This window comes from Trichomonas vaginalis, chromosome I, assembly GCF_026262505.1.
Source record: "Trichomonas vaginalis G3 chromosome I, whole genome shotgun sequence".
Taxonomy (NCBI): Eukaryota; Parabasalia; order Trichomonadida; family Trichomonadidae; genus Trichomonas; species Trichomonas vaginalis.
The window spans coordinates 27,045,546-27,066,028 of record NC_067203.1 but is presented as its reverse complement, the minus strand read 5'-3'; the positions used below and the strand labels follow the sequence as shown (position 1 = coordinate 27,066,028).

Sequence of the window (20,483 nt, the reverse complement as noted above, 5' to 3'; positions counted from 1 at the left end):
GTTTGCCGACATACAAAAGACTCCAACATCAGATGAAAAATATCCAGCATAGAATGGAAGTACTAGAAGAAAATGTACACAAATACAACAACCCTTTTACTTACGAGCATTTAACGTTCAATCTTCGGATGAACTCGGTGAAAATAAAAGGTTAAATTTCAAGAAAACATATAGAAATGAAACATTGTTTAAAGTTCATTCAGAACCTAAACCAAGATGGAAACAAACCTACTTTGTTTCTGCAGACGATGGAACTACAATGAGATGGGGTCATAAAGCTAACCGGATAGGTGGTTCATAAACTTACAACCACAATTCCAAGAAGTTGTAGACGCAATGGAAGTGAATGGTGAACCAGATGTAGCTGGTATTTTCAGCGCGGGCTTTAAATGCCATTGAAAGATATGAAACATGCAGATATTTTGAACCAGTATGAAATGAACATGGCTGATGGAAATATAACACCTGACGTTCTAGAACATTTATCTCAAAGAACTACACAGAACCATAGAGATGGTATATTTGGTGAAGAGTTTAGAAAGAAAGTTAGGAAGAGCGAAGGAAGAGAACCTATTGTACATGACCTTCAAATGAAAGTTTACAAAAATGTCATAAAAACTTACTTTGCAGACAATGAACTGAGAAGGGATAATATTTAAGAAAACTCAAATGGACAGTACCAAATGAAATGTTAGTATTGAAAAACATGTTCCTTGACAAAATAAAACCAACTACAGAAATAACAGACGCAAGACTGAAAGATTGGTAGAAGCTTTCCCATTCACAAAAGATATAATTGGTAACATGGAAAGAAAACCAGAATGGAATAACAAACATATATTTGGAAACGAGCATATTCCATATGGACAGGCACTGTTTGAAGAGCTTGAACCGGAAACTCAGGAAAGAGTCATGCAAACAATACGCGAAGACTCAAATACAGACTATGACAAACTCTTCTAGGATATAGTTACCTGAGATGGCGACCAGAGCCCAAAGCAAAAAGGACATGGGAAATTTGCAACATACTAGGATGAAACATAATGCAAAGATGCAACAACTTCAAGCAGAGGGCAATGAAGGAAAAAGAAGAGTTAAAAAACTCAGTCAGGAAGTAAAGTAAAGCATGGTCCATCGTGGGTTCTATTATGAACATAATAAATCCAACTATTCTATATTTTTACTCATATGAAATGTACGCCGCTCAGAATATAACGCCAACAGTTTTGATGCTATGAATGAAATGTTTCCGAATGTATAACACAATGCGACAATGCAATTAGAAGGTCAGAAAATAGTTCCTGGAACTTACGAAATAATACAACTGCTGTTTCTATGGAAACGTAAGTGAAGTTTGGAAGAAGGTTCTTCACAACAACAGTAAGTATTGCTTGCGACAGTTTCAATATAATTTCTATTGACAACTCTTTCTTATACGTGAACAAGACATTGAAATAAAACCTTCTGCCAAGTTGTCTGACAAGAAAGGTTGCAATGGTATTTTCTAAATGTCGGATACCAATATGCTCCAGAAGTTTCATGGGGATATAAGGATATATCTAAACTCTGACTTAGTTCAAACAGTAACATGGGCAAACTATGAATGGTTCGCTTTAAGAAACTCAGTACAACCACAAGCTAGAGAACAAACAGAACAGTATGCAACTATTGAGAAAATAAGAAGACTTGACCTAACGTTCCAGGATTATGTTAACCTTTCTTGTTCAAGTGGAAATGCTGTCACTAAAGTAAAACTGAAAACTATAGAGTTCCTTGTCACTCTTCCTCATCTTCAGGTTTTTAAGATACTTGCCAAACTGGGAGGAAAAATTTCTATTGAACTACTCCAAGCAAAAATAACTTAGTCATTGCACCAACGCAAGACCCATTCACTCTTACAAGACCGTAAAGGGAGCAAATACAAACGTCATTCGCCGAAATTTTGCAAAGACAAAGTTGACTTAGAGCTTTGTTTCCTCAAACCCTCAACACTGAAGTAAGGTATTATTTCAATGCTGCTGGAACTGCTTGGGACCCAGTTAGGTTTCATGCGAACAGTTTGAATGCAAGAGAATAGAAAAGCAGACTTGCAGTCTATATGTTGGACCCAGATATTTCAAATGCTTTAGCTGCCAAATATATTGCAGTTCCACTTATGTTCCCTACTACAACCAAATATCTGTCAAAGACTTTGCAGGTGAAGTTGGAACCAAAGTGCATTTGTATTTCCAGACCTGGCACTTTCTATTATTGAATTTTTCTCTTCATCTGTAAGTTCTTTGACAGGTTTTGACAATGGTTCTGAACTTTTTGTTTGTGGTGTCAAATCTACCGTTTCAACTTCTTCGGTCATTTCATCTCAGTAAAAAATTTTAGTTTGGTTTGTTTTCAACTGGTTGTTGTTGTTTTTTAAGTCGGTCTAAAACTTCCTGAGGTATAGGAGACTTGACAAACACGTGGTGGTGTAACTGCTGGAAGTCGACAAATCCATCTTGAACCCATTTGTCTCAATGCTGTATTGTTCATTTCATCTCAGTAAAAAACTTTACATTCCCCAAGTTTGAGGTGGTTGCGGTTGGTTATTGTTTACCCACTGTTGTGCATGGTTATATCCTCTGTTAAAGAATCTTTCACCTTGGTCCATATAGTGTCCTGCTTGGTTATAGTAGTCATTTGCTTTGTTATAATAGTTTCCTGCTTGTCTGGAAACATTGTCCATCCATCCTTGAACTTTTCCTCTTGTTTCAGGATTTGGAATAAGATTTGCTGCATCTCGTGCTACATCCCAACCTTTCTGTACAGTTTGTATAATAGGTTGTGCTTTCTCTTTCAGTATACCTAATGTACTCAAAATCTTCCTTCCAACTCCAAATACACCTCTGGCTATTGTTCCCACTGCGGGTAAAAATCTGGATGCAACTCCTGCTAATGCGCCAAATAAACCCATTTCTTATGGGTTAAAAAATGACGAATCCAAACAAGGACCCCTATGTTTCTAAGGCAACAAAGAAAGCACTCATGATAAAAATCTTTAGTTCAACACCAAATGCTTGGTTTATGGATATCTTGGAAAACATTCCGAGAGTTAGAACAGATGGACCTCCATACTGGCTAATATTTGTCGGTCAAAACACAAGATACTGTGAAGCCATACCATTACAGTCCAAAAATATTTTAGATGTGAAAACTGCTTTGACAATATTCGTTGACAAATACCATCCAACAAAACTGACATCTGACTGTGAAAGTTCTTTCAAATCAGACGATATTAAAAACTATCTGCGTTCAAAAAATGTAAACCAATATTTCATTGTCGACCAAAACCATTCTGCTCTTGGTGTCATTGACAGTTGTATAAAAATCTTAAGAGACTTAAATCAACCACAAGGTGGTGAGGTAGATGAAATGTCATATGACGACAAATACAGACACTTCTCCATGGCAAAGATGAGACAAGTTTTAAATATTTACAATAGCCGTAAACAAAAAGGTTTGGGAAACCACTCCCCCGAAGAAATGAAAAACAACCCCGACTTAGAGAAAGACTATATATTTAATAGTTTAGTCAAAAGAGACAAACAAGAAAGAATGCCAGGCTTCAAACTTAAGAAAGGTGACAAAGTAAAAATAGAAATACCTAAACGCGACCCATATGAAAATACTATTGACTATGACAACAATGGGAACTCGACAGGTACTCACATTCGTGTTCGTAAAAATAGAAGAAAGTATACAAGAGAATATTATGAAGTTTTAGGCAAACATGGCAAAATGTACACACTGCAAGCAGAAGATAAAACTACTATTGTCAGACCTCGTTTCAAACTTGTCAAAGTTCAAGGTGGTATACTTTCAAAGACAGTTCCTAACAAATATAAGACAACTCCTGACGAATATGCTAAAGAAGTTGAAAATGACGACTAAGCAATTCTATACCATGCGTAAACTGTCATGTAAGGTGGCATGTAGTCTTTACTCTGTCCCGTTGTTTCTGTATATCCTGTAATGCGATGTGTATGGCTTCCTCCTCCCTGAGTGTCATCCCAGTAACAATTTATAGCAAACTTAACGTCGTCTTTAACATCATATCCTTTACCTTTTGTCATTCCTGTCCAATCCCAATATCTATGCTTATGCCAACCTGCTTCAGCTGTAGTTAAATTTATGTAATGACTGTGTGCAGGTAGGTTTTCACCTGAAATCGTTTTACTTCCACCTGTTTCCTTTGAAGAGTTTGCACAATACAAAAACCTGTCGACTATTTGAGTCCAAGTTCCAAAACCAAGTACTACTTCTGGTCTGGTAGAGTTCATTGACGTGTAAATAGAACCTATAGGATATAGTGTTTGAAGTATTTCTGTCTTTAATGTTTGAAGCTCTGTTTTGTCTGCTTTCTTATATAACTTTTCTTCAAGTTCATTTACGTCAGAGATGCTATGTCTATGATATTTTTGTGAGTATGTTCCTTCTGTCCATGTGAAAATATACTCTTTTGTTGCATCTACATATCCTTTTATCCATGTCGAGTCTGCTTTTGTATTCCTTAACTCTGTAACACCTTTCTCAAGCTCTTTCAACTGTTGTCCATCTTCCATTAAACCTCTGGTATGACTTGAAACCGTTTGTGCCAACATATCTACAGTTTCTTTGTCGGCTTTAAGGTCTAAACACCCTGAAACCCATCCTGTATCAGCTTTCGTTTTTAAAATCTTCGATGTCCGTTCATGGTACCATTCAACCATTTCTTTAATTTTTTCATCTTTTTCATCCACATATTCCTTATCTGCCTTCTTCACTAACCCACTAGTCACACATGCTAACTCATCGTCAACATATGTTTTATCTGCTTTCTTTTCAACATCCTCTTTTGTTGCATAAGCTTTGTTAGCTCTTTCTTCTTCTTTTGCTATTGCATCGTCTACATACTCTTTGTCAGCTTTGTTGTCAACATCTGCTTTCAAAAGAAGTTCATCTATAGGTTTCTCGTTTAAGGTTCCTTTTGTTGGATTTATACAAACAGTATGGTTCTTACTGTCTTGAAACAGAAACTCATCTGTCATTGGGTTTAATGTCAGTTTTAAGTTTCCTTCTTTCAATGACTCAGATATCTTAGAATAGTTTGAAAAGTTTGTTGTGTTCTTATTTAGAGCTTGCATAATGAGTTGTCGGTTGTGTTGTATTTCTCTCATGGAAGCAACATCTTTCGACATTTTTATTCTAGATAAAATATGCTTCCAATAGAAAAAGAAAATTCAAGAGTTGCTACAACTAAACCATTAGATGAACTTTTTACTAATGTCGGTCAAAAGTTTGAGACAGAGACCGTAAAGCATGAAGGCTATCGTTTTGACTACCCATTAAGATGGCTAAGAGACCCATCTGTCACAAAAGCTATTGGCTTTCGTAGAATGAAGTTTGTGTCTGTAGAAGATAAAAGTTTTCCATTTATTGTAAGGTTTCATATAGATTATATATCTGAAGGGAAACGAAAAATGTGGGAAGAAATTGAGCTAATACAAGTTGACCTTTCATCTTCTCTACAGACTGCGTTAAAAAATATAGAAGATAAAATAAATTCATGTTATGCAAAATATGCTGATGAATATGCAAATACCGAGAGCACACTTTATGTGAGAATTGTATATGACAAACAAAATTCACAAGTGTCATTTCAAATCTACGAAGACAATCCAAAGAAAGACGAACAAAATATATACAGAATTCACTGCAATGTCATGGTATTATTTGCAAAGAATGTTAAATCAGAAAGTCGAACTTCCTTTAGCAAATATTTACAGTCGATATGCAAGAGATGAACCATATTTATTTAAAGATGTTTTCGACCCAGCTGCTATTATTGTTCATGCTTCATTTTCTGGCGCCCAAAACTCTTTCTTATGCTTGGCAAATGACTTTTACGAAAAACCTACAAAGTTATATGAACACCAAGTGGAAGTATTTCAGACTTTCAAGTATGGTTTACTACAGATGGAAGAAAAAGAATAATTCCATTATACCATGCGTTTTACTTAGAACTTAGTTTCATATACAACTACTATCGAACGGTAAAAATATAACTTTTTAATACGGTTGAGGTGTTGGATTTGGTTGCCAACTAGACTGTGGTGCAGGTTCAGGCTGTTGTATAACAGGAGCTTGTTCTTCTGGTTCAGGGTCTTTAGGTATAATACCAACAAACTGACCTACTCTTTTGCCAATATTTTTGACTCCGTTCCAAATTCCTCTTCCTACGGTTTTTATTCCATTCCATATACCTCTTCCAACATTTCGAAAGAAGTTTCCTATTCTTCCAAAGAAACCCATTTTACTATATGTAAAAATCTAATGTCCACCTAGTCTCTTACGTTTCCTTCTGAGTTCCATAGCATTCTTTAACTGGAGCTCATACATTCTATTTCTCCTCTGGTAGAAAACATACTCTGGGTCAACTCCTGTGTTCGCGTCATCTGCATAGAGTTGTTTATATCCCACTTCGGGGTTTGTATAAAACTCTTTCCATCTCATATTTGCATACCATGGTGGCAAACCTAACGCAGCGTCATTTGACATGGCAGTTTGCATTTGTACATCTGTTGGCACTTGACCATAGTTTGCCATTGCAGTTTGTATTCTAACTTCATTTGGAATATTCTCTGGGTTTGGTTGTCCAGGTTGCTGTGCATTCGCTAAGTTCTGTGCGTCCATTTAATATTAGATAAAAATATCTCTTACGAGTACATATACTGGACATTTGCAGGCATTGGTTCATCTTCATATTCTCTATATCTTTCTGCCACGTCAAATAAGTAAATGACACAATGGAAAAAACCTAAAACAAGTAGTCCTATTTCAAACCACATTTACTTACTAATAAAATTTCTTTGTTATGACACTTTCTCCAGTTTATAGGACCTCTCTCATATTCTATCTTGTCATATCTAAACTCATAGTCATGTATGTCCTCTAACCATCTCATAACGGTTTCCAAACCACTTTTATCGGATGTAAAGTAAAAGCATGGACAGTTATGTAAAACGTCTAAAGTTTCTAAAGAGTCTCTCAAAGTCCAGTCTACTTGGTATTGAAAATCCCATGTGTTATAGAACGGCGGGTCCACTATAAAGAAAACATTTTCCTTGTCTTTATATTTTTCATACAACTCTGTCCAATGACATCTCACAAACTCTATACCCTCAATATATTTTTCTATGTCCTCTTTGAAAACATTTGTATAGTTAAGATATAAAACTTTTGACATAAGTGTTTCAATGTCATGAACTCTTATAGCACCACTATATAATAGTCTAGCAGATATACTATCCCAGTCTATATATTCTGCTTTTTTCAAAACCTCTCTCACAATATTTTTCTTATCTAATGGTATACGTTCCATCTTACCTATAGGTATCTTTTCTTTTAACTCTTTCAATATATTGTTTGTGTCTGGAATATGTTTGAGACGGTCCATATAGTTGTCGAAGTCATTGCATATAATCTTTGAGTCTGGGAATATTGTATGGCACAAATGGGATATATAGAAACTTCCACCGAACAAATCTACAAATGTTAGACCATTCGGTAGTTTCTTAAGTTCTCTCAATATAATATCTTTACATTTACTCTTATTTCCAAAGAACGGTAACGGAGGTTTTGTAAAATTCATTTATATATAATAATAAAAATGTTTTTACCCGAAAAGTGACAGAAAAGTGACAAAACATGAAAACATATATAATTTGTGAAAAGCGACACATTATATAATGTTTTCGACCCAGAAGAAGGCTTCTTCCCAGAAGCAATGGAGGAAGAAGAAGAGTCCTCCGAATTCACACCAGAAGACTAACAATTTTCCGAATAAAAACTTCATTTATACTAAACATCTTCGGGGCTAGAGGGCACGAAGTGCCTGGAAGCCCCACTACCTTTTTTTTTTTTTTTTTTTTTTTTTTAATTTTAACGTTAATTTTTAAGTTTATTTTTTAAAAAATTGTTTTTTATTTTTTGTAAATGTCAAATGTATTTACGTGTCAAACGGTTTTTGTAAATTCTAGTAATTTTGGTTCCGAGGGGCGTAGACCTTTGGTACCGAAATTATGGATACTAACTACACATTGAACTAATGACTTATTGGAGTGCCAGTATACTTTAAAAGATTCTTAATATGTTCATGTAGTTTCAATTTAATTTTAAAAAATTATAAAATTTTAGATTTTAATCTCTAGCAAGTTCTTTGTCATCATATACTTAATTAGTCTTTAGCTTTACAGCTCCTAAATATCATTATAAATTACAAAATTTCGAATTTAATACTCAAATCAATATCTATGATCGCATCGATATCAAATTACTGAATAAAGCTATTAGATTTTCAAATATATTACAATTTTTTGTTATAGCTTAGACCTATTCTTCATTTGTGAACCAAACTTCAGCTCCAATTTTGTCAATTATCACGCCAATCTAATGCCTTACCGAAGTGTATTCATTTCACAACAAATTCTTAATAAATTCTTTGTTTTCAATATTTCATTTGAAAAATCTCTAAAATCTCAAATAGTTCTCTAAATTACTTCGATTTAGTTAAAAGTCTATCTTATATTTTACATAATAATCTTTAAAATATAATATTAATCACTCACAATTAAATTTATTTGTATAAACTCATTTCCTATAATCATAATATATTTATTTTGCCGAAGTTGGCTAGGCTTGCCCGAAGGGCAAGCCTAGCCAACTGAGTCCCGAAATTATATTATATCAAATTTGATTTCTTACCTAAAGAATTGTTGCATGTTTATACATTCACCCTACAGATTATTACACTTTATTTAATTCATTCTGACAAAAAGCTTCATGACATGCTTGTTTTTGAAATAACACTTTATTCGTTTTTCTTTCTACATCTGTATATAAAACATGCAAAAATAAGGATTTATAATTAAAAATATTATTCGAATAGTTAGTATACAAGTCTTGGGTATTGTGGCACTGCGTTCCACCTTACCCAATACTTGTGAATTTGACACTTTACGAAACCGTTAACGTATATTTTACAACACAAACGACAACACTAACTTAACCTTAAATATTTACAAAACCACCACCCACTTCACTTCACTAACGAACTCACTAATGTAAAAATAAACGTTCTCACTATCGTTCTCACTAACAACTTCACTAATGTTCTCATAAATTTTCCTCAATATCTTCATCATCAGTGTTAACCCTATTGTAGTCATACTTGAAGCCATAAACTTTCTCTAACTTCTTAACGTACAATTTACATAACTTACCTTCGTCATCGTATGGTTTAATGATATAACTATTTCTATCTTTATAAACAGTCAATGAAAAGTCAACTGGTCTCGGATGTATTTGAAAGAACATGTTATGCTCAGGAAGGAAGAATAAATGTTTAAATGTATGTTTGTTATACTGTGGAATTCGAATGAGTTGCTTTTGTTCTGTCATTTACATCCAAATAAAAATTTTCAGTAAACTTAAAAATAAAATAAAAAATTAATGATATCACCACCCTCACACGTATGAAAACATCCATTTAAATTTAGGTGAAGTGGTGAAATCTCACCTCTTTTTTCACCTCTTTTTTCACCCGTTGAATTCATTGCTTTATAACTCTCTTCCTTTCTCCAACTCTTCTAACTTCTTCTTAAGTTCAGCAATGTTGTCCTCATGAAGTTTAATCTTTCTCAAAATTCCTTCTCTATCTAATGGTTGCTTTATCTTTCTAAACTGAACTCTACCATCCTTCATAGTATGAACGTAAAAACCTTCTGGAATAATTCCTGATTTAATGTATTCTACCAAAAACTTTTGTTTCATTGCTTCAGTGACTTTAGTCGTCATTTCAATCAAATAAAAATGTTCAAATAAAATAAAAATAACGTTATTTTTCAGTAAGGAAACGCAGGAGTTTTACGATTTATTTGAGGCGTAGGTTCTGGTTTAAATGTTGGAGTCGGTTTAGGAGTTGACTTTTGAACAGGAGTTTGTACTTCCATAGGTTCAGGAGTCATTGAAGGTTTTGCTTGTGAAGGTGTTGTTTGTGAAGGCGTCGGAGTTTGTTTAACTTCAGCTACTTCAGTATTATTTACAACATTTGCTTTATTTCTTTTCAACATCATAACTGCTCCTGCTGTAGCTAGCAAACCTAGTGGGAGACCATATCTTATATAAGGACTTGACCAAATGCTATTTTTGACAGGAGCTGGTGGAACACCTAACCTTGGTGAGACTGCTCTTTGCCATTGTGCAGCTCGTAAGAAATATTCAATAGGTGCTCCATAATCGTTTGGTAAAGTTTGTTTCATAGATGGTGAAGGTTCACGAGAGCTTGATGAAGAACTCATTTATAAGCTTTAAAAATAAACGTTCATCCTTTATTCCTCACTGTCGTCCGTAGCTAAGTTATAGTCATCTAATCTTATTATTGGGATTCCATTAGCACGCACCTGAATGGCAAAGCAACAATCCCTCATAAATCCAATAAGTGGCTTTGGTACATTTTCAGTTGCTAGTTCAATAGGTCCTTTAACAGACAATTTGTATGTTATTGGAGCAGTAGATGTTTGACCTTGCTGGAAGCAAAAGTCCACTTCTGTTGGAAAACCACATAAGAAATGTGTGTTGTCATAGCTATCCCATTTATGTTCCACACTACCATCATCCACCAATGACCTCATAACATCTTCATTAAATCCAATCATATCATTGTTTGTATTGCAAGCGTTCGCAACCATTTCATAAAATACAGGTCCATATGATTTTTCAGGTTCTGCAGGCATATTTCCATAAGCTCCCATGGAAAGCTGAAGATATTTAAACTTAGGGTTCTCAAAATTAACATAATAGTTGTCTTTCTTTCTAAATAGTGCCCAAATACTTTTAACATTAATAGGCGTATAAGCTGCTGTAAATGTTGCACTTGAACTATCTGTATTCTTTGAGAATGAACCGTCCATAGGAATCCAATCCATAACTTTAACAGGAAAACATAAAGCCTCGTTTGTATAATGTTCTACAAGTTCTGTATAAATGTTAGGGTCTAAAGAGAATGACTTTGGATGAATGAAACATTCATTAAAATCCATCTTTGTTCGAAATAGTTGCTGGGTTACAGTTGTAATAGTAACTGTTCCACTAGCTTCTACTGCCTTCGTTATCATAGTAAATGGTTCATTCCATGGAACAAATTTATTTGTCGGTGGATTTGAATCTGAAGCAAATGCAACTTTAAGAGTTGGATTGAAAGCAATGATATCATTTACAGATATAGATGTGCATTGTAATGCGTCGCTACTGAACTTTACTTTAAGCTGAATGTTACCAGCAAATGCAGGAATAAATCTTATAGCTTCTAATGGTAAAAACTTTCTAACAGGAATTCTTAAACGAAGCTTAAAATCAAATGATTTTCCTGCTGTAATTGGACCACTAACAATTTGTCCTGTTCTGCATGTTCCCGAACGACTCCATACATCTTCATGTCGAGTCTTTGAAAAAACATCGACTTTCTTTATTTGTTCGGTAGTTTGTGAGTTTGAAGTTATATATGCTTCTTCTCTTGCGTTGTCTTGAGAATATACGATACGACCATTTGCAAGGATTTGATATCCAGCAACTGCATAGAAAGCGTCATCGAAACCAATCCAAAATCCTGGTGGGTTTGTTTTATTGGAACCTGAACCAATTTCTTTATCTGCAATAAATTGACCTTCCATTTTATACGTAATGAATGTATTGTAAAGGTCCAACATATTTTCACCAGGAGGTGAGAGATTGAATGTTACCCATGTGTTATCTTTAGCAGTTCCAGGTTGTGATGGAATCTTTGCGTCAGAATATTTTCTATTAGTGTCACCAATTTGAACTGCATTGTCTATGATATCGAAATATGAGCGAATCTGATGAATATGCTCTGCTGGAGTAAATTCGTTTAGCTGTTCGTTCTGCATGTATTTACTTCAGATAAAAATATCTATTTACTTCATTATTCTCACTCTTCTTCTTGGCATTCGTGGTGGAAGTTGTTTCTTGACATTTTCAATGAACTGTACATTCTCTTTTGTCTCAACTTCTTTCACTGGTGGGTCAGGGTTCTTTGACTCGGTTTGTTTTTCAATGAAATTCACGAACTTTGCAATAAGCTCTTGGTTCGTTATTGAAAGTACATCTGGCTTCTTTTCTTCTGGTTCTATTGACTTTTCAGTTTGAACAGAAGGTTTTATATGGGCTTCGTGGACTTCACCCTTGCCATGCACCTTAATGTTGTCGCTCTCTGCATTCGCTAATGGTACCTTTCTTTTTCTTACGTATATTTTACCATCTTTACTCTGACTTACGTAATAGAAAGGATGTTGTATTCCTCTTGCGTCATTTAATATAATAGACTCTCGCTCTGATTTTGACAAGCTCATTTTACATCGGTTAAAGTTTTAATTTAGTTTTTTATCTGCAGTCAAATGACTCAGACAAGCCCTACGGACAAGACCCAAGGTGTCATAGATGTTGAAGCATTGAAGAAAGAAATTCGCGAGCAAATTTTATCCGAACTGAAGGAACAAAAACAAGAACAAAAGCCAGAGAGACCAAAGAGAAAACTTAGTGAAAAACAACTTGCTGCATTAGCTGCTGGAAGACAAAAGAACCCAAGACTACTGGCGAAGAAAGCTAGAGAAGAAGCTGAAGCAAAAGCTAAAGAAGCAAAAGCAAAGAAAGAGTAAATGGTTTATTTTTATCCAAACTAAATGTATAGACAAATACCTTTATCTGTTGCGTTCAGTAGTGAAAACCCTGACGTCAAAATAAAGGGGAACAGAGTAACGTTTAAGTTTCCAACAGACTGGATTGTGAACATAAATGAAGAGAAGTACATTGGCATAACATCTATGTATATAACACGTGCTTTCAGAAAGGTTGACTTTATACTTCAAGTCGAGATAGAAAATGACGAACAGTCTTTAAGCGCCCAAAACATTCACATATACAAATACTTTAAAGACGATACAACATTGTTGCAATGTATGATTTCATTTAATGAGATGTTCGAGAAAAAGTTCAATATTGAAGTACAAACTTTACAGCCTTTACGTGAGTTTCTTGCACAACTGAAAGAAGAAGGTAGTCAGCCACAACTTATAGACTTTCATTATGAATTTAATGAAAATGAAGATGGAACTCATGACTGTCAATTCATTGTATTCTCACCATTCAATGAAGTCGCTAAAAAGAAAGAAAATCCATTACGTATAAGATTTCAAATCTCCGAACCAAGTGATGATTTTAAGAATGTTTTCAATTATGATGCAATGCTTCCGAGGAAAAATGAATTTTCAAAGATTGTAACACCTGGCATTTGGGATAGAAAGCAAGCAATACTTTACTCTAATATAGCCAAAGGCGTTGAAAATGAGTTCATTGGTCATACAAGAACTTCACCACTTCCTAACCCTAAATACTATAAATTAACTGGCTTCAATCGTGAGTTTTGGATAGACATGTTCTCCACTCATGACCATAAATGTCCAGTGTTCTTGCCTCCAGATGGGAAGGACTGTCTCTACATTGAAGCACAACTCTTAAACTCTACCATCGCAGTATTGTAAAATCTACGCTAGCTTTATTTTTATCACAAATGACCTCATTGCTGACAAAAATAAATGACCTCAGAACTTCAACTTACGAATAAAGCTTGTTTTAGTCGTTATTGAAAAGTTGAACTTTTCAGCAAAGCAAGGTTGACATGACTTACATAAGTCGAATGCAATCTCTTGACCATCATAAAGTGCTTTGTAAAGTTTCATTAAACTGAACTCAGAGTCTTTGTCATATGTTCCAACAGGTATGTGAATGTTCTTATCTTCATTGTAATAGCATTGTATAGCTTCAGGAAACATTTCATTAGCGGTTAAAGCAATAACATCTTGCTTCACGCCTTTCATTCTGCAGTGAAATGCAACTTCATTTAAATCATTAGTGAGTAAGTCTATGTAGGTCTTCTTTCCACAGAAAATACTTTTATAAGCTAAACTTTGTTTTCCAGGTGTTATTTCTGCAAAGTCGCTATGAAATTGACCAAGGTTCTTTCCTATAAGTTCGCGACCATATCTCTTCTTAAACTCTGCTGCAAGCTTTGGGATGTCTTCATTATATAAGTGCATACTGTCGGTATCCTGGTAAAAGATTTGAAGTCCCATGTCCTCTGCAGTACAGAATACTTCATTCATAATACGTTTTGACATAGACAGAATATTAACACCAAGTGGACAGAAGTTAAAGTGTCTGCAAATGCTTTTCGTTAGCTTGAAAATAGTTTTATCTGAACCATCCAAACCTTCGAACTTCACTATATGGTTGTAATTTCTTATAGCATATCTTATAGCATCTTTGTCATCTACTATGGTTATTTTTGACTCAATAGGAGATAGAATAGTTTTGCCATAAATGCTGTTCAGAATGAGTTTTATAATTTCTTGTAAGGGGTTTTCTTCTTTCTTATACTTTAACCTTAACTCAAACAACTTCTTTACTTCATCTCTTATTCTCATATCTCTGTTTCCATCGTAATAGTATCCTTGCAACACTTCACATTTGACACCTTGATATTTTATGAGGTCTTGTAATGTTATATGGTCAACATACATGAGACAGCAAGTGTTTGAACTTCTTGGAACGTTAAGTTCTGGATTTAGTTCAGGGTCGCAAACTATTAAATGAAAGTGTCTGGGTATACCAATCTCTGTTATCTTAATGAGAACAAAGAAGCCAGACATAAACTTTTCACCAATGGGTTCCTTTTGGTCGTCATCGAATAAATGTCTCATGAGATACTCTGTGCTTAACATTTCTTCCTTCAATACTTTTGGAATACCTTCTAAAGTATAAAGTCTTGCTATAGCTGAAGGATATAATGAAACAGTGTCGAAGTCAGCAATGAGTTTCTTTTTGCTCTTTTGTTTCATGTTATCTGACAACATACATCTTCCACCTTGAATGCATCTCGAAATAAATTCTCTTGGTTTATTTGAGAGGTCATAAAGATTTCCATTCGGGAAGTATACTCTGTTCTCAAACAATTTGTTAGCAATAGAACAAATACTAACGTAGTCATAAACGTTTAAATCAAACTCTTTCAATAAGTCATTGCGGAACTTTACAAAACCTTCTCTTAAAATTCTTACATCTTGTTTGCAGTAAAACGTGCTATATTTTTCTAAGTCGAAGTGGTTTTCATCTATTCTGCAACCTTTGATGGAATCTATGTTCTTCATAAATGTATCTGCATCATGGATAAACTTACATGCTTCAGAAATGACACCAGTTCTGTTGTCATTTGCTAACAAAACACTGCTGTAGTAGTTATATGGAAATACTTCTTTCGGTCCTGTTTGTAAGTTAAACATAGCAGGAAATAGTTTAAGCTTCTTATTTATAACACTGTAAGAGTCTTTTATAATAATTGCCCGTCCTTTATAAACCAGTTATTTGCATTGTTCGTGAACCTTTAATGATGGGAGTTCCTTTCACTTCTGTCATGTGTCTTAAGATGAAGTTTATGTCATAACTGAGGTTGTGAAATATATTAAACTCTTGTCAGGAAGTCTTTCCAAAAATTCTGTTGCACAGTTTTGACCCCAAATACTTTCACTAACTGAACCATCTTCACTGTCATAACAGATGTTAAAAGCTTTATGAAAGCCATCCGTACTACACTCAAAGTCAGCAAAGAAAACGTGCTCAGGTATGAATTTACATTTAGCTTTATTTACTTCTTTTGACTCTGCTTTCTTCTTCAGTTGTACACAATACTTTGGAGCATATGTCAAATCTTTAAATGGTGCAAGGTTCTGTTTATATAAGTCAGTCGTATATGTGAAAAGTTCTCCATAAGAAATAGGTTCAAAATATTTGCACTCCCACAATGTTTTCATAACATCCCATACGGTGTGTTCTATCATAACGAACTACATATTTATCTTCTCTCTTTGTATAAATCTTCATCTGTTTCTCAATGTTCATTCCACCACAAGCTTTGAGAATTTCTTATATAGTTTCGAATGAAATATGTTGTCATTGGAAGTCTTTCATTTAGCATGTAGTGGTCTTCAACAAGAAGTAAGTCAATAGTTCTAACAGTTTCACATTCTTTTGGTATATATCTCTTTATTTCATTATGTCTTGAGTCATTGAAATAACCAATGGTAACATTAAATGCTATACCTGTTGCGTCAGAAATTTCTTGTACTTTACTTTGAGGAAAGTCTCTAACACGAATGACTTCTCTCATGTGGTCAATAGTTTCTTCATTTACTCCAGCCTGAATGCAAGCATAAACGAAACAATTGTCCTCTGTCATAAGTGTTGCAGTTCTTTTGTTCAGTTCATTGAAGATTTGGTAGCGTTCAAGATTTATAGGTAATGTGCAAAGATACTTCCAGAACTGACCGCTTCTCTTCTTATAAAACTTCTTTTCACCATTATCTTTCCAAAAGCTTTCTATAAGTGCTGGGTTTCCTGTTTGCTTAAGAGCTTCCAAAATGGCTTTCTGGTCATTTGTCAGTGTGCTTTCATCTCTATATGGTCTCTTTTTTGGTTTGCCTTTCTTTACATCTGACATCGTTAAGCCTTCATATTCTGTTAAATCATACATCTTTATTTCGGTAAGATTCTTTATGTTTGTCAAGAAGAAGTCATAGTGCATTTCAACAATACCTGCAGCATTTGCTTCTATCTCTGATATAAAGTTCTCCTTCAAGAGCTGATGTAGTAATGTTCCAATATTATTGAGGTTTAACGTAGAACATTCATACTTTCCACCAAGTTTATAACATACCATCCATCTCTGTTGGGAGTTTATTTTAATTTTCTCTAAGAGTCTCATGAAAACCTTACCGAAATGTTTGTGTAATAGTCTCTGTTTGGTTCATCTAAAGCTTCGATGTTAAAGTCAATGAGTCTATTGCCTGACTTCACATTTCTCTTCCTATTTTCTTCATCTTTCTTTAACCATCTCTCACCTTCTTTTGGTTTGTCGTCAATGGAACGAATGACATCGTTAGCTTTGCGAACTTGTTCTATAGCACTTTTAAACATCTCTCTTCTCTGTTGTTTCAGTGTGTCATCTCTCTTTCGTGTTTCACCAACGTTTGCATTTGTTATGTCAAACATCTCTTGACGAACGTCATGCGAAAGAGCTTTACGAGTATGACCAACGTTCGCATTTGTTATGTCAAACATTTCTCTTCTTACTTCATGAGGTTGAACGTCTATGATATAAGTCAATAGCAATGTCATTTAAAGGAAATGCTCTTGCATGGACTTCGTCCTCGCCGCGTTGCGGCTTTATGAACTCATGAATTCTATCATAACTTATTGCACCATTGTAGTCTTTAATGAAGTCAGCGAGTGCTTTTTTGTTTGTCGCGTAATGTTTTGCAACATCTATATTAGCTTCTGTAAGAAGTTGTTTTATTTCCGAGTGTTCTAACTTAGACAACTTCCGATACATCTTTAGTAGGAAATAAAAAAATATTTTTTGAAAAAATAAACTTAGAAAAATTATTTCTTTCTATATTTGCCATTCCGAACTTCGAAAAGATGTTTTATACCAGCATAGAATTTTTCTCTAGAGCTTGGTCTTATATTGTTTTCATGACAATATTTTCTATATTCTTCATATAAAGCCTTTTTTTCATACATTTTATAAGGACAATCTAACCAGAATAGTGCATATCCAGTTTCGTTATCTAGGTCTCTATATGTTTCTTCTGTTTGTAGAATTTCGCTTTCTTCTATTTGTAGAATTTCGCTTTCTCTATTTAGTTCTATGTCTATATATTGTGGCTTAAAAGGATGTGGGCAAGAAGGGTCTGGCGCTATGTAAAAAGTTAATTTTTCTGTCATCTTTTCTATCGGATAAAAAATATTTTTTGAAAAATTAGATTACATTTTTTTAAGTTATTTTTCAAAATAATTTAATATTTTTATTTTAATGAAACACATGCAAGATTGCAAGTTCTTTTCATACAATGCTCTCGCTACTGCCATCAAGAATGAGTTCAATAATGCTTCAAACGTCAATGTTATCTTTAACAAGAAGTTTGTGAAAGAATCTAAGTTTGGTCAGTATGTCAGACCATTAGCTATTGTCATTGACCGCAAACGTTATACTTCACAAGAGTTAGCAGTAGTTTTGAAACAAAAGGGTTTCTTCGTGAATGTCAAAGATACTCATTATACTGTCATAAAGAACTCCAACATTGACTTCTTCAGTATTGCTATGAATCTTTCCGAACAGAAAGAATATAAGAAGGGTGAAACATCTGTGAAATATTATCCTTCATCTCTGAAGACAATAACGAACAAAGATGTTATACAAAAGTTCTTACCAAAGGTTGAAGAAGCTTCTATTGACATTGACGAAGGAAGTGAAATGGTTGAAGAAATTGACCCTGAAGCTATTTAACCAAAAATATATTTTTGGTGAAGAGGTGAGATTTCACCTGTTTTTTCACCTCATTCTCTCTTCGTTAATGTTGTCGTGACTTCTTCGTTAATGTTGTCGTGACTTCATTCTTCCTCTTTGAAGTTATCGAAATATTCTGTTATTTTTTCCTTCAGTAATGGTAAGTCTTCTTTGAAGGTAAGTATTGTGCAACCTTTGATGTCATAGTGTGTTTGAGGAAGAGTATTTTTGACAATTTCTTTTATTTGCTCATTCGGTGTCATTGAAATCGGTAAGTTTTCACGATAGAACCAGTTTCTGTCAGATTTATATATTTTAGCAAGGTCGTAAAAGCTTTTGTTGTTTCTTCTGACTAAATGCAACATAACCATATCTCTGTCTTCTTCATTCTCCAACTCTTCAGTATAAATCATATACTTATAGTTCTTTTCCTTTCCTTTTGGTACTGAACGCGGTATTCTTTTCTGTATGCTTTTGTCTTTGGATTCAATGACTTCATCTTTTGCTTGAAGTTTCTTTTCCATCTCTCCACGTTCTTGTCTGTGAAGTTCGTCAAGAAGTTTGTAAATATTCCAAGCATAACGTGGTGAAGCCCACATTGCAACTGCATTTACTAAAAGTCTATGAACATAATATCCTCTCAAACCGTTTGGCAATTTTTCACGGTTTTCATAGAGTTTTGGCGACTGGGGTTTTATACCCACTCGCTGTGCTTCGCTGTTTTCAGAAAAAAGTATGTCTCGCTGTGCTTCATTAATAGTTCAATAGTGCTTTGGTTCCTAAACCAGTCTTTAGGAAGCTTAGTATCTGGAGCAAAACAAGCCGTCAAAATACTTTGCATTTGGTACATGTCGTCTTTGACAGAACGAATGAGTCTCAATTGTTTGTTATACTGTATGTATTCGTATTCTTCATTTATGACTTCATGAACGATAGCAGTTGTTGTGTTCTCTAATGTTGACATATCTGTCTTTACATACAGGATAAAAAAAAATAAAATAAAAACTAACTTTATTTTTTTTGAGATAAACACTATTTCTTCACAACATTAAATTTTATCCTGTATGAAATGACTTTAAAAAGATTATTGACTGACTTCGAATACTATCTCATTGACGCACTGACAGACCCTCAAAACTGTGTTGAAAGTTCTTTAAGCTTTAAGATTGAAGGTACGACGCATTTTGTCTTCACTTACGTATTGAAAGAATATGACCGTTATCATAACGAAGTGAATCAAACACTAATAAAATTTGTAGATAAAAAATTGGTTAACAATGAATATTTTAAACGTGAAGACCCAAACACTGCTGGAGATGATGAAGAATACAGACAAGTTATTGAAAAAAATAACGCAAGATTAGATGCAATAGAAAAGAAGTTTAATGAATGTCTTACAAACACGTATGAATATCTTATGCAGTGGGAAGCCAGATGGAAATAAATTTACGTCAAATATGCAATTTATAAAATCTTATGTCGACAGGCTACGTAGCACAGTGGTCTAAGGTGGTGTTATGGAGGGGTCAAGGTCTGTGGTTCGAACCGCGACAGCGCCGTATTTTCTTATTTTCTTTATTTGTCTTGTTTGTCGTGAATAAAAAGTGTCATAAAAGTGCTCTATCTTCCACGGGAATAAATAAAAAATTTACTTTATTTCTTCTTTATTTCTTTGTTCCCGTGGAAGAAGGGTTTTGCTGTTTTTTCTCAGCCGAAATCAATGATTTTTTCATTTTTGGAATCCTTAGCAAATGAGGAATCTTTTCTCTCGTGGAAGCTTTGAACAAAAATAATGTTTAGGTGAAGAGGTGAGATGTCACCTGTTTTTTCACCTAATTTTTCACCTCATGAATTTGTCATGAAATAAAAAATAAAGTTAGTTTTATTTTTATTTATTTTTTATTTTGTATAAAAGATATGATTTCAACAATCGGCACAACAACAATACAAGCCGCGAACGGCGGGACTCTGTCCACAACTACAGCACCAAACTCGTTAG

The 20,483-nt window shown here is 34.3% G+C and overlaps 6 protein-coding genes and 7 pseudogenes across 13 annotated transcripts, besides 3 other annotated features; 4 read left to right on the top strand and 9 right to left on the bottom strand.

Annotated features, from left to right (window-relative positions):
- Nucleotides 1-2,545: 2,545 nt before the first annotated feature.
- Nucleotides 2,546-2,947, bottom strand: TVAGG3_1057840 (uncharacterized protein; the record flags this gene model as incomplete). The annotated part of the gene is made up of 1 exon (XM_051255929.1): nt 2,546-2,947. The coding sequence occupies one exon, from the start codon at nt 2,945-2,947 to the stop codon at nt 2,546-2,548; it is 402 nt and encodes a 133-aa protein (XP_051081503.1).
- Nucleotides 2,948-3,018: 71 nt separating this feature from the next.
- Nucleotides 3,019-7,949: a mobile genetic element.
- On the top strand, nt 5,229-5,761 carry TVAGG3_1057830 (annotated as a pseudogene). The gene has a single exon. A coding segment is annotated over exon 1 (533 nt).
- TVAGG3_1057820 (serine threonine-protein phosphatase family) lies at nt 6,082-6,324 on the bottom strand (the record flags this gene model as incomplete). Its single annotated transcript, XM_051255928.1, has 1 exon — nt 6,082-6,324. One exon carries the CDS (start codon nt 6,322-6,324, stop codon nt 6,082-6,084), a length of 243 nt encoding a protein of 80 aa, XP_051081502.1.
- TVAGG3_1057810 (uncharacterized protein) lies at nt 6,343-6,705 on the bottom strand (the record flags this gene model as incomplete). The annotated part of the gene is made up of 1 exon (XM_051255927.1): nt 6,343-6,705. The coding sequence occupies one exon, from the start codon at nt 6,703-6,705 to the stop codon at nt 6,343-6,345; it is 363 nt and encodes a 120-aa protein (XP_051081501.1).
- Nucleotides 7,853-7,949: a terminal%2Cinverted (terminal inverted repeat of Maverick-3 transposon ID:TVAGG3_1057800).
- A 1,008-nt stretch (nt 7,950-8,957) lies between these two features.
- Nucleotides 8,958-20,483: part of a mobile genetic element that runs on past the window's edge.
- TVAGG3_1057790 (uncharacterized protein) lies at nt 9,631-9,867 on the bottom strand (the record flags this gene model as incomplete). Its single annotated transcript, XM_051255926.1, has 1 exon — nt 9,631-9,867. The coding sequence occupies one exon, from the start codon at nt 9,865-9,867 to the stop codon at nt 9,631-9,633; it is 237 nt and encodes a 78-aa protein (XP_051081500.1).
- Nucleotides 9,915-10,370, bottom strand: TVAGG3_1057780 (repellent protein 1 family; the record flags this gene model as incomplete). The annotated part of the gene is made up of 1 exon (XM_051255925.1): nt 9,915-10,370. One exon carries the CDS (start codon nt 10,368-10,370, stop codon nt 9,915-9,917), a length of 456 nt encoding a protein of 151 aa, XP_051081499.1.
- TVAGG3_1057770 lies at nt 12,006-12,437 on the bottom strand (annotated as a pseudogene). The gene has a single exon. A coding segment is annotated over exon 1 (432 nt).
- On the top strand, nt 12,483-12,740 carry TVAGG3_1057760 (annotated as a pseudogene). The gene has a single exon. A coding segment is annotated over exon 1 (258 nt).
- On the top strand, nt 12,768-13,625 carry TVAGG3_1057750 (uncharacterized protein; the record flags this gene model as incomplete). The annotated part of the gene is made up of 1 exon (XM_051255924.1): nt 12,768-13,625. One exon carries the CDS (start codon nt 12,768-12,770, stop codon nt 13,623-13,625), a length of 858 nt encoding a protein of 285 aa, XP_051081498.1.
- TVAGG3_1057740 lies at nt 13,796-14,792 on the bottom strand (annotated as a pseudogene). The gene has a single exon. A coding segment is annotated over exon 1 (997 nt).
- On the bottom strand, nt 16,907-17,527 carry TVAGG3_1057730 (annotated as a pseudogene). The gene has a single exon. A coding segment is annotated over exon 1 (621 nt).
- On the top strand, nt 18,143-18,474 carry TVAGG3_1057720 (annotated as a pseudogene). The gene has a single exon. A coding segment is annotated over exon 1 (332 nt).
- Nucleotides 18,589-19,170, bottom strand: TVAGG3_1057710 (annotated as a pseudogene). The gene has a single exon. A coding segment is annotated over exon 1 (582 nt).